General features: G+C 38.0%; 1 protein-coding gene across 9 annotated transcripts in view; it reads left to right on the top strand.

Moving 5' to 3' along the window:
• CLCN3 (chloride voltage-gated channel 3) overlaps positions 1 to 17,504 on the top strand; it is a 58,571-nt gene that overhangs the window by 37,503 nt on the left and 3,564 nt on the right. For 7 of the 9 annotated variants that reach the window (XM_081959405.1, XM_081959401.1, XM_081959400.1 and 4 more), the window contains 8 exons: positions 684 to 806; positions 1,676 to 1,882; positions 2,606 to 2,686; positions 4,408 to 4,953; positions 6,271 to 6,457; positions 7,745 to 8,143; positions 11,137 to 11,353; positions 16,884 to 16,959. In XM_081959405.1, the coding sequence (XP_081815531.1) occupies positions 684 to 806; positions 1,676 to 1,882; positions 2,606 to 2,686; positions 4,408 to 4,953; positions 6,271 to 6,457; positions 7,745 to 8,143; positions 11,137 to 11,353; positions 16,884 to 16,959 (1,836 nt within the window). The remainder of the gene's footprint in view (positions 1 to 683; positions 807 to 1,675; positions 1,883 to 2,605; positions 2,687 to 4,407; positions 4,954 to 6,270; positions 6,458 to 7,744; positions 8,144 to 11,136; positions 11,354 to 16,883; positions 16,960 to 17,504) is intronic. The other 2 variants (XM_081959403.1, XM_081959407.1) reach the window with 1 other exon arrangement.

The following is a 17,504-nucleotide window of genomic DNA, read 5'->3' as shown; positions in this document are numbered from 1 at the left end:
CAAAATCAGTGTGGAAACTGGTAGGAAGATGCTCAGGTGGGGAAAAGAACAAGGGGGTGTGCAAGGAGGCATGATGCAGTGAAGGTCAAGAGCAGGCGTTAGGGTGCTGTGTGAGGCGTGGTTCAGTATCTGACGGTGCTATGTGTGGCATGGGTTGGCAAGGTTGTATAAATGTGGAGTGAGAGTTAGGAATTTGCAAGAACCATGATGTGGTTTGAGGAGGATGTACAAAGCCAACATGGCTCTATCCTCAAAGGGGAGAAGGGTGCACAATGGAGAAGATTTATGCCAGGGATTTGGGACTTTCCTTGCCAGGTTCCCCATTAGGCTTTGGGGGAAACCTGCACAGGGTGACAAATAGTATTTGTGTAATTGTGGGGCACTATAATTGGCCATAAGTGTGAACCAGTTGCTAAGATCCAGATTGGAATGATGTCACTGTGGAGGTAAAGGGACATAAAACTCCGAGGACCAGTCATAACCACCATTCATTTAGCACTGTTGTAACTTTAAATGGTTGATGAGCAAATGGTCATAGGTCAAATGGTCATAGGTCATTATTTACATTCTAAATAACATGTTTGATCATAAAGTGTGATGTATTTGTAAGCTTGCTTTTAAAGCTGGGAATCTATTTGAAAAATAAAAAATGATTTACTAAAGTTTACTTTGTTTTGTTTTAGGGACCAGGTTCCTATATAATGAACTACATAATGTACATTTTGTGGGCTTTGAGCTTCGCTTTCTTAGCAGTTTCTTTGGTGAAGGTGTTCGCACCTTATGCTTGTGGCTCAGGGATACCTGAGGTAAGAAATGAATTATAGTTATCCATAACTCTGCTGAAAATAAATTTATGAAAAATATTGCTGTATATAACTAACTGTATATTGTTGTTTTATGAAGAAATAAGAAACTAGAATTTGATAAAAGAAACCAGACTGTCATGAAGATTGCAATTTAGGATAGACATTTAAAATATTCTCAAATATTATTAAGAAAGATATTAATACAGCTCTTGGAAAATTAAAACAGAATTTTATTGTATAACTTGAGAAAAAGTTGTTACCTTACTTAGAAATTTGAATGCCTTATTTTAGCATACTATGATTGTAAAAGCAGATTAACCTATATGTAGATGTATAATATATTTGGAAGAAAATAGCAGAAACTCCTTACAATAGATTATCTTTGGTTTTTCTTTGCAATCTTAATTTTTATTTCATGTATACTGAATGGAAAATACTGTTCGGAAGGGATTATTACAGCACACATTAATGTTCTGAAAATGAGCTCTTAAAATATATCTTAAGAGATAATGTATTTAAATAATACATATAAATAATATTTACATAATACAGAATAACAGAGTTGGAAGGGACCTTGGAGATCTTCTAGTCAAGCCCCCTGCTGAGGCAGGAAACCCTACACCACTTCAGACAAATGGTTATCCAATATCTTATTTAAAACTTCCAGTGTTGGAGCATTCACAACTTCTGGTGGCAAGAAGTTGATTAATTAATAATCTGATTAATTGTTCTAACTGTCAAATAAATAATCCTTCCAAAGACTCAAAAACATTAAGAATTACAAAAAAACTAAAATAGAGCCACACATTCTGAAAAGGATAAATATTTTGAGAAGCATTTCTTTAGAATATACTTTTCTTTTCTTCTAGATCAAAACAATATTAAGTGGCTTCATCATTAGAGGATACCTGGGCAAGTGGACATTGATGATTAAAACAGTCACTTTAGTCTTGGCTGTAGCCTCGGGCTTGAGCTTAGGGAAAGAAGGCCCTCTTGTACATGTTGCCTGTTGCTGGGGAAACATCTTTTCGTACCTCTTTCCCAAGTACAGCACAAATGAAGCAAAGAAAAGGGAGGTATGTCCTTTTTAACCAGTTTTTAATTTCAGTAGAACTTGCAAGATATTTCAAATTCAAAAAAAATAAAATTATATATGAACTGTTTTAGTCTTATTGATGGTGTTCCAAATATTACATTTTAAATAGCCAAATCTCTAATTTTTTATGTATAGCAGGACGCTTTTGTTGTAAAAACATGCTTGTATTAATCCAGTAAATATTGTTTTTGTAAAATGGAAAGCAGTGTTATTGACAATAGATTAATTTGAGAAGCAATCAAGACTAAATGTGGAAGTATACACCACAAAGAAACTTTTCTTCTCCCTTACTTCAATAAAATGTGGTTGCTTACTTGTTGCAATAAAAGTTTGTATGTGGATTTTGCATAATTAAGAAGCACAAGGAGCTTTCATTGATGCACAGAGGAGAGGGTTTGTTATTTGAGTACTGTACAGGGCTGTCTACCTATTTGGATCCAAAGTGGAAAAGGTGCTATAGATGGGAATTGAGCTGCTCACTGTCCTTGTCCATTGCTTTCATGAAGAAACTCCGCCTTTTCCTAGACTTCTTTGACAGCCATGCAACCCAGAAAAAAATAAGTGTTTGGGTTAAGGAAAAAATAAATGCCACATTATAATATTTAGCATTATGTAGGTCAGGTCAAACTCTTTGGAACATAAGTTTAGCGTATTTCATTAATTGGTATTTAGAGAATCTAAAACTGTCTAATCTGTTCTCTAGGTATTATCTGCTGCTTCAGCAGCTGGAGTATCAGTAGCATTTGGTGCCCCAATTGGAGGAGTTCTTTTCAGCCTAGAAGAAGTATGTATTACCCAGTACTGAAAATACCTGGATTTCCTTGTTACTTGTTATTGCCAGTTGCAGATGTAACTGTTTCATCCCCTCTGCCTAGGGTGATTCAGTAACAAACAGAAAGAAGTATTTTGCAACATATTTTGCAGATAAATGATGGTAAATTATCAGACAACACAAAATACGTTTGATCTATTTAAGCATCATTTACATCATTTCAACAGAATGAAAGAAAAATTGTACCATTTTATAAAAAAAAATTCTGGAGATAATTCCTATTTGTCATAGGTTTTTAATGGAGGAAAATCTGTATTGCTATAACACTTGAAGTTCCTTATAAATATATATTCTTATCATGAATTCATTCTTGCTATCAATGATCAGTCATAGCTAGCAGTAGTTTGTCTGTATTCATCGATGTTAAAGGTTTTATTCTAATGATCATTGAACATCTAAAATAAATAGCTTAATATGTGAGACAATATCTTGGTTGTTATAGAACAGGGGTGGTGAACAAGTTCGACAAAAAGAGCCAAAATTTTAAACTGAGAGTCAGAGAGCCACACCACGCGCTCCCTTTCGGCCCTAAACCCGGAAGTACGGTCTTGCCCCGCCCCTGGCGATGCGACGACGCTTGCCTGCGCTCCACCAGCTTGGCTGGGAACGGAGACGTTTCCTCAGCGGAGCGGAGCGCCTGAAAGGGACGCAGGCTCAGCCTGCCAGGCTGCCACCACTCCACTGAAGACATTGCTGAGCAGAGAAACGTCTCCGTTCCCAGCCGAGCTGGTGGAGCGCAGGCAAGCGTCGTCGCATCGCCAGGGGCGGGGCAAGACCGTACTTCTGGGTTTAGCGCCGAAAGGGAGCGCGCGATCCGGGTTTAGCGCCGAAAGGGACAAAATCCAAACTTGGCAAAGAGCCACAGTATACAAAATAATGATAAGAGGCAAAGAGCCGCATTCATTTTGGCCGGGAGCCGCATGCGACTCGAGAGCCGCGTGTTCGCCACCCCTGTTATAGAATAATACCTACAAAATGTAAATAAGCATTTTACTTTATGTAAAATACAAGTCATCTTTAATGAATTTTCAGTGCTGCTGCATAAAACTTTGCAGGAGGGAGGTGTAAAATTGTCCTTTGCACCCTGGGGATTAAGCAGTAACACTGAGATAAGCCCAGTATGAATGCCTCTGTAAGGAGCCAGGTTCGTATAGTGGTTAAGGTGCTGCCCTAGAAACCAGGATATTGTAAGTTCTAGTCCCTCTTTAAGCATGAAAACCAGCTGAGACACTTTGGGCCAGTCACGCTCTCTCAGCTCAGTCCATCTCGCAAGGTTATTGTGGGGAAAATAGGACGAAGAAGTATTACCTGTGTTAGCTGCCTTGAGTTACTTATAAAATAATAAAGATGGGTTTAAAAAAATCAAACAAATAAGAACAGTAATATAAGCACTGGAGGAGTACCTGCTCTGTTGTTTCTACTTGTCCAGAGTCACAGGAGCCCTGTCTCTCCAGCTCAAATGGATTCTTTTGCCATCTCAAAGATTCTTTTGAGGCTAGATACTTGAAGGTTGCTGAAACGTCCCAGGAAAGGCACAGTACCTGTTTGATTCATTGGCAATAAAATTGGGAGACCTGGTTAGGTCCACTTGGTGCTCTGTGTCAACAAACTGCTTAGAATAAAGTAATCTTGTCCATAGATCCATTTGTATTCTCTTTTTTGTGTCTTTAAAGGTTAGTTATTATTTTCCATTGAAGACTTTGTGGAGATCGTTTTTTGCTGCTTTGGTGGCTGCATTTGTTTTGAGATCCATCAATCCTTTTGGAAACAGTCGTCTGGTTCTTTTCTATGTTGAATATCACACTCCATGGTATCTATTTGAACTATTGCCCTTTATCCTTCTGGGTGTATTTGGTGGACTGTGGGGAGCATTTTTCATCCGTGCCAACATTGCTTGGTGCCGTCGACGGAAATCAACCAAATTTGGAAAGTATCCAGTTCTTGAGGTTATTATTGTCGCAGCAATAACAGCTGTCATTGCTTTTCCAAACCCCTACACCAGAGTCAACACCAGTGAGCTAATTAAAGAACTTTTCACAGACTGTGGGCCTTTGGAGTCATCCTCACTTTGTGATTATCGAAATGACATGAATGCCAGTAAAATAGTGGATGATATTCCTGACCGTCCAGCAGGCACTGGAGTATATTCAGCAATATGGCAGCTGTGCTTAGCTCTTATATTTAAAATTATAATGACTGTCTTCACTTTTGGTATTAAGGTAAGATGAAACAAACTTTCCTTCCTTGTTTTGGTCTTTTTCATTTTTCTTTCTGCAATGCTCTAATTAGTTCTCCATCTCTTTACTGGCAATTGAACAGAACTAATTTATTTCCATAAGATAAACTGTTTACAGGTAGTCCTTGACTTACGACGACAATTGAGCCCAAAATTTCTGTTGTTAAGTGAGACATTTGTTAAGTGAGTTTTGCTCCATTCTGCAACCTTTTTTGCCGCAGTTATTAAGTGAATGACTACAGTTGATAAGTTAGTAACCTGATTATTAAGTGAATCTGGTTTCCCAATGACTTTGCCTCTCAGAAGGTCGCAAAAGGTCATCAAATGACCTTGGGAAACAGCAACGGTCATAAATATGAACCAGTTGCCAGGCATCTGAATTTTGATTACGTGATCATGGGGATGTTGCAAAGGTGATAACTGTGGAAAACAGTCGTAATTCACATTTTTCAATCCTGTTGTAACTTTGAATGATCACCAAATGAACTGTTGTAAGTCAAGAACTACCTGTACTGCTTTGAAATAATGTATTCTTGGACAAGTTGATGTAAAATTTCAGGGCCTTGTCCACTCTTCACTCATGCTTGTATAGTCTACTAGGCTTCAACCTTTTATATTTATTTAGCAGCACATTCCAGCTAGCTGGATGATGAATGAGCACAGTCAAGACTTTAAAAGTCAAAGGGTAAATACTGGATAAAAAGCTTATTCTGATTTTGGTCATATAATTCTAAAATCCTATCTCTTAACAGAAATGCTAAAGAAACAGAAGTTTGTCATCTTATTTACTGGTTCCCTGACTCTTTCATTTCCAACCTAGCTATTAATTTCAGACTAATACTATTTTTAAATTTTTAAAAAAATACTTTGCACTTTGTAGACGGTTTGCTTCCAGACAGTATGGTGGAAAACATGCTATGTTAATGTGCTGATTTTGTTACGCTGCTGTAATGAGGAAAAGCATATTGCTAGGATTTTCACATACACAATGTCTGAGGCACTCCCACTCTGAGGTATGTGAGGGAGATAAATATGCATAGACAGGAAGCAATGATGAGTTGATATGGCAAGGATTACTGGTGACGATTTCTACAAGCTATTCAAGTCTTTTACGGGCTATTTATCTGCTTGCATTGCCTTTTTCTGATTCTCTTCTTGATTGTTCAAATGTGGCTTGTAGGTGTTCTGTTTCTGGATTCTTTATACAAGCAAATTCTTTTATAGCCTTTTTCAAAAATCTGAAAAAAGAAGATACTCATTCTTCTAAGTCACAATCTTCCTTGACATTTTGTTGTTGTAGGTTCCATCAGGCTTGTTCATACCCAGTATGGCCATTGGCGCAATAGCTGGCAGAATTGTTGGAATTGCTGTGGAACAATTGGCTTATTATCATCATGACTGGTTTATCTTCAAGCAGTGGTGTGAAGTTGGAGCAGATTGCATAACTCCGGGCCTCTACGCTATGGTTGGTGCTGCTGCATGCTTAGGTAATTATAACAGCCAACGGTCAGCCAATTTTATGTTACAAGTGGATACAAATATTTGACCTGATTGTTGTCATACGAAAACATTTAACTGTAGAAAACTATAATAGTATGATGTGGAAGGATGTCTGTATCAAAAAATAATTGCCATTATGAATTGACCAGTCACAACTACAGGTAGTCCTCAACTTAGAGTGGTCCTTTAGTGACCGTTAGAAGTTACAATGGCACTGAAAAAATTATAACCATTTTTCACACTTATGACCGTTGCAGTATCCCCATGGTCATGTTATCAAAATTCAGATGCTTGACAATTGACTCATATTTACGATATTTGCAGTTCCTTGGGAGTCATGTGATCAGCTTCTGTGACTTGACAAGCAAAGTCATTGGGGAAAGTGGATTCACTTAACAACCATGTTACTGATGTAACAACTGCAGCGATTCATTTAACAACTATGGCAAGGAAGGACATGAAATGGGGCAAAACTCACTTAGTTTGAGTTTGAGTTTTATTGGATTTATATGCCGCCCTTCTCCCAAAGGACTCAGGGCGGCGTACAACATTAAAAAACACACATCACAAAAGTTAAAAAGAATTAGACACATATCCAAAAAGCAAACCCAATTAATAGGACAATAACATTTTAAAAAATGAGATAAAATTAACATTAACAGGCCAGGCCGGCTTGCTGGAAAAGCCAACTTTTTAGGACGCGTCGGAAGGACCGGAGGTCAGGGATTATGTGAAGCTCCGAGGGCAGCTCATTGCAACAAATGTTTCACTTAGCAATATAAATTTTAGGCTCAATTGTGATCATAAGTCGAGGACTACCTGTATTCCTTTACCTTTACACCAGCTGGAGAAGTTGTTACTTGATATACTTTTTAGAGCCTTGGATATTCCTTGCCATTTCCATTTGCTTTTTTTTTTTTAAAGAAGTAGCATGCTGTTAAAACAAACACTGTACAGTAGTTACCAAATACAGCCCAGAAGCAGATTGGAAATAAAGTTGAAGCTTTAAGCTAATGCTTGGCAGCATGCTATCTTCATGCTTAATTCTTTTTAAATATTGGAATCTTAAAAAAAAAGACAAATGAATAATAATTCATTAGGAGCAAGAAAGATCCTTATAAACCTTAGAGGTGCTATATTTGGCACCTCTAAGATTTAGCAATTTCCTCAATTAAGTTTTACAGTGCAAGTCTAAGCATAATATAAACAATTCAACAAAACTGCCTGCATTTCACAACATGCTGATTAAGCCATTTTTATTTTTATTTTCCCAGGTGGAGTGACAAGGATGACTGTATCTCTAGTGGTTATTGTGTTTGAGTTAACGGGGGGACTAGAGTACATTGTACCTCTTATGGCTGCAGTAATGACGAGCAAATGGGTTGGAGATGCTTTTGGCAGAGAAGGCATCTATGAAGCACACATACGTCTGAATGGATATCCTTTCTTGGATGCTAAGGAAGAATTTACTCATACAACCCTGGCGGCTGATGTCATGAGACCTCGAAGAAATGATGCTCCATTGGCAGTATTAACACAGGATAATATGACTGTGGATGATATTGAGAATTTGATCAATGAAACCAGCTATAACGGCTTTCCTGTAATCATGTCAAAAGAATCCCAAAGATTAGTAGGATTTGCGCTAAGGAGAGATTTGACTATTGCAATAGGTAATTGCTTTTCATTAGCTGGAGGATATCTGTTATTTTTCCAAAGAGTAACAGGAAGACAGTCATAGCAGAAGTACAGGCAGTATACATGACCCTGAGGAAGGAAATGGGGACATGATGTTCAAAGAGCAGATAAGGTTGGTCTCATGTATTTTGGATGTGTCCTATTTCCTTGCCAAACGGAGAAGAGTCTTCAATGAACTATTTTTATAGATAATACACATCTAAATCAAATATACCTATTCTATCGTTGCAAAGTTGTGTTAAGGACAGTGCAGGTATGATAGTTCAGATGAAATGCTTGGTAGATCTTTTGCCATACAGAATTCTGAATGGAACAACGCGGCTATTAATGTAGCTGGAGAGCTGAAACTGAATCTGTGTAAGGTAAAGTTGTATTTGATTAGAATCTCACAAAAACCTCAAAATCTCAGCTTGTCCAGGAAAGTGCTCCTAATGGTAGGTGATGAGCATGTACCTAGGCATTTAAATTGTATATATAAGGCCTGGAAATCCAACAGAACTAGTAGGCTCTACCTAAGATAATCTTTCTCAGCAGCCAAACCTTTTTTTTATAAACCATTGAGAGACTACACCTCATAATTATTTCTAAATTACAAAGAGCACTAACTTCAACATGCTTTAACACTTTGCACACAGTAGTTTTGGAGGACCAGTACAAAAAAGTCCCATATTGGCTAAGACTGTGCTTATAAGCCAAGGGCTGTTGAAACTACAGGTAGTCCTCAATTTACAACTACGATTGGGACCAGAATTTCTGTTGCTAAGCAAAGCAGTTATTAAATGAGTCATGTCTGATTTTACAACCCTTAGTTGCTAAGTCATATCATTATTAAGTGAATTCCCCATTGACTTTGCTTGTTGGAAGCCATCCACCAAGGTTACAAATGGTAGCCATGGATCCCAGGATGCTGCAACCGTTGTAAATATATGCTGGTTGCCAAACACCAAAATTTGATCACAGGACTGGGGATGCTGCAACAGTTGTATGGGATGGTCTTAAGTCACTTTTTTCAGTGCCATTTTAACTGATTAGTTGCTAAACGGTTATAAGTGGAGAACTATCTACAGCTTATGGCCGCTATACTGTATCCTCTGTCAGGAGTCCTGACTCAGGACTCAAAGACCCAAGGACCCACTTTATTACTTCTTACATGGTAAAATATCCTGGAAATTCTGTTTTTTTTTTAATGAATAATATGATTCATTCTTTTTGAACATAGATAAATTATATTATATTGCCAGTAAAATTTGGAACCTTTATTATATATTGACAAACCCACCATCAATTGTAATATTTTATCTTGTTTTGTTTATGCTTAATTTTTGTGTTCGTTTTTTAAATTCTGGTCGGTGACCATAATAAAAATATTCATTAACCCATTGGAACTTAGCCAATTAAAATCTCTGGAGACACAGATTTAATCCTGAATTAACTCCTGTATCAGTTGTTCCATCTGTATATGTAGTGGAGTTAGCTGTGGTGGTATCTGGATGAGAGGCGATTTCATTTTATTAGTGCAAGTGCCGTTTGCTTCTTAGCTTAACTATTCATAATATTTTAAAGCCTCAAATCCCCATTATTTATTAGATCGGATAGTTATCTGTGAATCTACAAAGTGTAAAAAATTTCCAGAGCCTGCTTTGGACTGCTGCTGCTTTTAGATACTTTTTCAAGACAGATTTCTTTCAGAAGGCCTTGGAATTTCTTTGTTAATACAATACAATACAATACAATACAATACAATACAATAGTAGATTTGGAAGGGACTGGAGGTTTTCTAGTCCAACCCCCTGCCTAGGCAGGAAACCCTATACCGTTTCAGACAAATGGCTATCCAACATCTTCTTAAAGACTACCAGTGTTGGGGCATTCACAACTTCTGGAGGCAAGCTGTTCCACTGATTAATTGTTCTAACTGTCAGGAATTTTCTCCTCAGTTCTAAGTTGCTTCTCTCCTTGATTAGTTGTTTTCCAATTTGGTATTTATGGTGTTTTAAAATGTTGTGCAAATTAGGATTATTCTTAATTAGGCCGCCTTGGAGATTTAGTTGGAAGGAGGCATTCAGTACATTCTTATTTAACTTTTTTTTTCCTGATACTTCACAAGTTTTTCATGCCTCCTCTTATAAAGTCAGTTGCAGTACAACTACTAACCAGAGTAACGTATCTCTCTGCCTCTCTTGCAAATAGTATTAGTATCAAATAGATAATAGTATCAAGACTTTGATCATAACCGCATTGCTTTTAAATTTGGGGAAAATATGACTGTAAATTTTTTTAAAAAAATCTGAACTTCAGATGGATTTATTTGTGATTACCTATTGTTCAAGTTTATCTGCATATCTCTTATAGAAACATCTAAAGTATTCCTTTCAGTTCTCAAAATTGAATTCTCAAAATTGAAGTTTTTCAATTTGGTATTTCTAATGTTTTAGAATGTTGTGCAATTTAGGATTATTCTTAGTTAGGCTGCCTTGGAGAGTTAGTTGAAAGGAGGCTGAAACCAGATAGATACACAGATACAGTGCAAGAGGAAAGAGTTGCTGAAAAGATAGGAGGGGGGAAAAAACTCATGAAAAGGGAAAAGAAGGGTAGGATCATTCACTAAAGAAGCAGATTATTATTGGGGCTACTTTTTATCTTATCGTTTAAAGCCCTTGACTTTTCCATGCGAGCTTATGGGTATATACAGATAGAATTCGTAGGGAAAGAATCATTGCATGGCCTGAATGTATGCTATCAAATTTTTGATGTTTTTAATCACATCAGTTAGCTACCCAACAATTCCATTTCTTTATGCATATTTACTGTGGGAATATGAAATATATCCCTATATGGGTGTTCAGAAGAGAAAATTAATTTGGAATAATAATACACACATGAAGCAATTGGCTAAAATCTAGCAATACTTTGCATTTTTTTTTAAAAAATACTTCATACTAATTTTTCTTTTTTGTTCTTTTTGAAGAAAGTGCCAGAAAGAAACAAGAAGGCATTGTTGGCAGTTCCAGAGTCTGTTTTGCCCAGCATACCTTATCACTTTCAGCAGAAAGTCCTCGACCTTTGAAGCTTAGGAGCATTCTTGACATGAGCCCTTTTACAGTTACAGATCACACACCAATGGAGATTGTTGTAGACATATTCCGCAAACTGGGCCTAAGGCAGTGTCTTGTAACACACAATGGGTGAGTTCTTTATTGAAAAAATGTCTTGTGTACCCTGCCAAGATTTTGTTTTCCCCATTGTTTAATGGTTCTTTCACACTTCATTAAAAATGTTAGTCTTACAGACTGTATTTGCTCCACCCATAACTTTTTCAAGTAAAAATAAAAAACTAAAAGACCTCCAAGTTCCCTTCTAACTCAATCATTCAGCGGTTCCCAACCTTTCCATCTTGATGGACTGGGCTGGCATGAGTGGCAGGCGCGCACAAGCGCCCCTCTGCTCACACGAATTGAGCTGAGAGCTTGTGCCCAAAACTCCACTTGTGTGAGCGAAGGACACTTGTGCTCGCGTGCAAAGCTCCATTCACATGAGTGGAGCGTGCTCGAGGATGAAGCTCCACTCACACAAGTCAAGAGTGCTTGTGCACAAAACTCCATTTGCGTGAATGGAGCTTTACGTGCAAGCACAAGTGCCCTCCACATAAGTGCTGTCCGTTTTTGCAAGCGGAGGTTCATGTGTGAGCGCAAGGGCGCAAACTGCCTGTATGAGTGCAGCTTCATACCCATGGATTTTCCTGCCGCTTGTGTGAGTGGAGCTTCACATGCATGTTTGCCCATCACTTACGTGGCTTGGTTTCAAACAGGCTGCAGCCCAGTAGTGGCCATTCCTATTCTATATAACAGCGATGGCAAACTTTTTTTGGCTCACGTGCCATAAGTGGGGGGAGCGCAGGGGGGTCGTGTGCGGGCGTGCTGCACCCATAATGCAATGCGCGACTCCCCCAGTGCGCATGCGCGCACTACAGGCACTTCCCCCCATTTTTACATGCTTTTTTCGCCCTCCCCAGGCTCCAGAGGCTTTTTGGAGCCTGGGGAGGGCGAAAACAGCCTCCCCGCCCCTCCGGGCACCCTCAGGAGGCTTCCCTGAAGTCTTCAGAGCAGTCAAAATGACCCTCCGAGCAAACCGGAAGTGACTTCCTGTTTGCTCGGAGGGTCAATTTGAGCGCTCTGAAAGTTTCAGGGACCGTCCGGAGGCCTCCCAGACGCCTTCGAAGTGCTCAAAACGACCCTCCGAGCAAACCGGAAATGACTTCCTGTTTGCTCGGAGGGTGGTTTTAAGCGCTCCGAAGGCTTCGGGGACCGTCCGGAGGCCGCCAGATGCCTTCGGAGCACTCAAAACGATCCTCCGAGCAAACCGGAATTCCGGTTTGCTCGGAGGGTCGTTTTAAGCGTTCCGAAGGCTTCAGGGAAGCCTCCGGACGGTTCCTGAAGCTTTCGGAGCACTCAAAACCACCCTCCGAGCAAACTGGAAGTCCGTTCCCGGTTATTTATGCTCCGGAGGCTTCACGGAAGCTCATGAAGCCTCCGGAGGGCCTCCGTGAGGGGAGGGTCTTTTCGCCCTCCCCAGGCTCATAAAGCCTCTGGAGACTGGGGAGGGCGAAAAATGGCTTTTAAAAAGGGTGAACTCAGCTGTCCAGCACGCGCATGGGTGCTGGCCAGCTGACAGGGCAGCGCCTTGCGTGCCCTGACAAATGGCTACGCGTGCCACCTGTGGCACGGGTGCCATAGGTTCGCCATCACTGCTATATAACTTCTTGGAACTTTATTTAATCTCCTTGTCAGCTTTTAAAAGCAAGTAAGAAACTACTGTGATGTTTATTGAGTTTTCCTTATAGGGTGGAATACTATATTGCATTATCATATTAAGTTCATAGGAAACTTGGTCATTCTTCTAGTGTGTATTTAAAATATTTTATATAGATAACTTTACAATTGTAAAATTACAATACATTTGAAACTACTTTTGTTCTGCATAATTTTATTCTAAAGATATTAAAAAGCCAGTATGGCAAAGTAAAATGCTGGAATATAGGTTCAAGTTTCTGCTCAGTCAGGGAAGTCACTATGTATTTGGAGGTATTGTAGCTATTCATATCAATCTCTCTCCCAGGTTGTGGTTGTGACGATGAATTGTGGAGACAAGTCTGGTTACCAAGACTGAGCTTCTGCAATCTTTTTTCTGTTAAAAACCACTTAATTTCTTAGAGTCTGTATGATTGTTATCAGTAAGGTGAAATAACTGATCATTGGGGCTAGAGTAAAAATGGTCATTGAGCCATTCACGATTCTTGTTTTGACAAGTATCTCCCCATTCCCTGCAAACTACCATTTTTTATTTCTTATTCTCTACTTTTCTACACTGTGTAGTCTACACAGAATATTTTTGAAATTTACCAAGTGTTTCAAATGCCCCTACATCTACAGGTTGGCCTTCCGTTCCTTAGAAGATATCAACCTCCACTATGTGATTTTTTTAAAGCCATTGTTTCCAGTTTAATACTTCTAGATGTTGGACTACACATTCCAACCAGCTATTGGCAACAATGGGTTGAATGGAGCTTTGGTATAACTTGCAGTCAAGAAAATCTTATTGTGACACCTTCCCCCCCCCTCCCCAAGTAGGGCTGATTTCAAAACTCCATAGTGAGTTTCCAGTTTTGCTACCTGTTTCTGAATTATTTTGTTGCTGAGTATTTCCAGATTTCTGCTTTCTATCCTAAGATTAGCTTTTTTTTACATGATTCCATGCAGATGGATACCTAGAAAGCAGTTCTATTGACAGTTCTCTCTCTGATCATCAGCGCCTCAGATTGTAATTGCATTCTTCACATATTAGACCCAGTGTTGTTTTCCAGTCAATGTGATTGAGCTCCAGTTATGGAGTGAGAATTTAAAATATTATAGTGAGTAGAAATAATGTTTTAGAAATTTGAAGTGATCACATAAAGTTAGTATAAGATATACAGACAAAGTAAAAGTTCATAATTGTTTTGGAAAGTAATAAACTATCATATTTTTTGGAATATAAGATGCACCTTTTTCCCTCCACAAAGAGGCTGAAAATCTGGGTGCGTCTTATATACTGAATACAGCATGTTTAACCTCCCGAAACCCCACCCCCTTCACCAAAATGGCCATGCATAGCCTTATAGAGGCTTTCAGAGAGCTCCTGGGGGCTGGGGAAGGCAGAAATGAGTGAAAAACGGGCCATTTTTGCTCACTTTTGCCCCCAGGAATACTCTATAAGCCTCCTAAAGGCTATGCATGCAATTTTTTTTGACAAAAAATGGGTTGTTTTTTGTTTGTTTTCTCTCCCCCCCCCCATGCCAGGAACACTATACAAGCCCCCTAAAGGCTATTCATGCCTTTGGGGGGGGGAACCAGGCCTGTTTTTGTGAAAAACGGGCCATTTTGGGGAGATTTGCAGAGTGCAAAAAAATTTTTTTTAATTTGCCTCTTCAAAACCTTGGTACGTCTTATACTCCAAAAAATACGGTAAGTAAAAAGGCCACCCTAAATAACCAAAATATTATTTTAATGTTTTAGTGAATGAATTTTTGTGGGCAAAAGTAATTAGCCTGAAGATATAGCATTTATGTTAATTTAACTAGCTGTAGTATTTTTTGCATTTGATAATGTCCACAGTAACCAGATTTCATTCTCTTCAATTTGAGAGGCAAGCTCAGTTGGTAAACTCATTAGAAATACAATACTTGAATAAACTATTATCAGTGCAACAGTTCTAGCAGTAGATTTTTCTGGTACGACACTTCTCTAGAGAAAGAGTTGAAAATCTGGTACAGTAAAATATATAGGTCTCCAAAAAAATCTATGGAATGTTCTGTTTTAAGAAATTGATTAACAATAGATTTTGGTTCAGTTCCATGATTTTTAAATATTTGTTACATTATCAAGGAAATAAAGTACTGCACTATACTTGAAAGAAAAAAAGTTTCTTTGTGCAGCATTTTACCCTTCATTAAATAATAATATGCAATATATATATACATATATACATATATACATATATACATATATATATACATATATATACATATATATATACATATATACATATATACATATACATATACATATACATATACATATACATATACATATACATATACATATATATATATATATATATACATACACATACATCATACATACATACATACACACACACACACACACACACACACATATATATATATATGCTGGTTTTGTTGTATTCGGGTCTTTTCCCGTGTAAGGTTGAGATTGTTTTTGCAACGTTTCGGCAGGATCTCACCTGCCATCTTCAAGCTGTGGGCTTTTAATGATTAGCTTTTGCTATTTTAATGATTAGCTATTGCTATTGCTTTTAAGCCCACAGCTTGAAGATGGCAGGTGAGATCCTGCCGAAACGTTGCAAAGACAATCTCAACCTTACACGGGAAAAGACCCGAATACAACATATATATATATATATTTTACACACACACAGACGTCTGTGTCTGTGCATGTGTGCGCACACTCACCTACACACACACACGCACACACACACACACACACACACACTGTTGCCTGGCATCTCTTGGATGACTGAGGCACCTTACAAATTCAACAAATAACTATAACATGTCTGTCTGTCCGTCCCTAGATGTCTTTGAATCAGTATTTTCTCCTAGCAACTGCGTGGTTAAGTCTTGTAGTTTTCTTGGCAATGTTTTTCAGAAATGATTAGCTATTGCCTCCTTCCTGTGATTCGCCCAAGATCACCCAGTTGGCTTTTTGCCTGAGACTAGAATTTATGGTATCCCAGTTTCTACTACATAAAACTTGCTCAGTTTTATTACACATATTATAAAATTGCTTTAGAGAGTTTAAAACTTTTTTCTCTCTGTATGATTTGTAAGAAAAATTTAGAAGTAACTTAAGCAGGATTTCCAGGAATCAGGATGTGGAGCTGTGTGATCACAGGTAAATCTCACGAATGAAGACAAATATATGTGTCCCAGGATAATTTTGCAGGATCCAACTTGGGTCGGTCACCGGGACCAGAATGGTGAGAGAGAAGTTCCCTGAGGATGGGCTCCAGCATGAGTCCAAAAGCTTGGAAAGCTAAACCTCTGGTCCTGGTGACTGACCTAGATTAGATATGTAATTCTGCCAGCTGTCTTCCTTTGTCACCACTCCCTGATTTTGATCCTAGATGGCACTGATAAAACCTTGACATATTCTTCCCTTCTAGTCTCATGTTAAAAGAAATTCAAAATGAATGTATTAGTATGCAATTTACTATATTTTAAATGCAGAAATCAAGCGAAAGAAATGGTTCTGCATTTAAATTTAAATGCATATTTAAAATCTTTCATATGATTTGAATTAAAAAAAAGTTGGATAAAATGCATAGCATCTGATATTTGTAAAAAGCTCAGAATTCCTATATGCAGAAATACTTAAGCTCATTCTTGCATTTCATTTTTATAGCCTTAGGAAACTGGAGGTTTTAGTGACAGCAGTAGATGCCTAACCAGTGTTCATCATGTTTAAATTCATTCTTGTTTTATGTCCTCACTGTAAATTTTACATCTTTTGAAAGAGATGTTGACCACAAAGATTTCCATTTCACTGTTTTCATTACTACCAATTCTGCAATCCATGTTTTCATTTCATTTCAATTTTTTTTCACACGCAGTTATTAGCATAACATGATCTGTTTCAGGATTATCTTGGGGATCATCACAAAGAAGAACATATTAGACCATCTCGAGCAACTAAAGCAGCACGTCGAACCCTTGGTGATTAGATATATCAGATCTCATTTGACACTTTAGACATCAGGAAGCATGAAACTTGTGAATTGTTCAGTGTTCTATTACAACATCTGGACAAGCAATTGTATATAATTCTAAAAGCTTTTAAATTAAAATATCATGTAAATTTGAAACATAATATTTAACATCCATTTGTTGGAAACATGCTGAATAAAGATAGGACCTGTAGTATTTTAGCAATCTTGGTGCTAGGCTAAAATACTTCAGGTGCTATCTTTATTCAGCATGTTTCCAACAAATGGATGTGTGTGTGTGTGTATATACACATATACACACACATCTTTTTCTCCCCCTAGTTTTGTGAAATTACACAAATCCTGTCAAAATTCTGATTAGTGTTTTCATTTTTAATTTTAGGTATTACTTAACCTGCATATGACACTTTAGTCTTGACATCTACAATAGGATATTTTAGATCTTATCTTAGGATTTCCTGTATTTTCTGATCAACACTAATGCTGTATTCTATGACACTTAGCAAATTGCTGCTCTGCAATTTAAAAAGTTAA

Source organism: Natrix helvetica, assembly GCF_964273705.1.
Source record: "Natrix helvetica genome assembly, chromosome: 7".
NCBI lineage: Eukaryota > Metazoa > Chordata > Lepidosauria > Squamata > Natricidae > Natrix > Natrix helvetica.
This window is presented reverse-complemented; position numbering and strand designations above follow the sequence as displayed.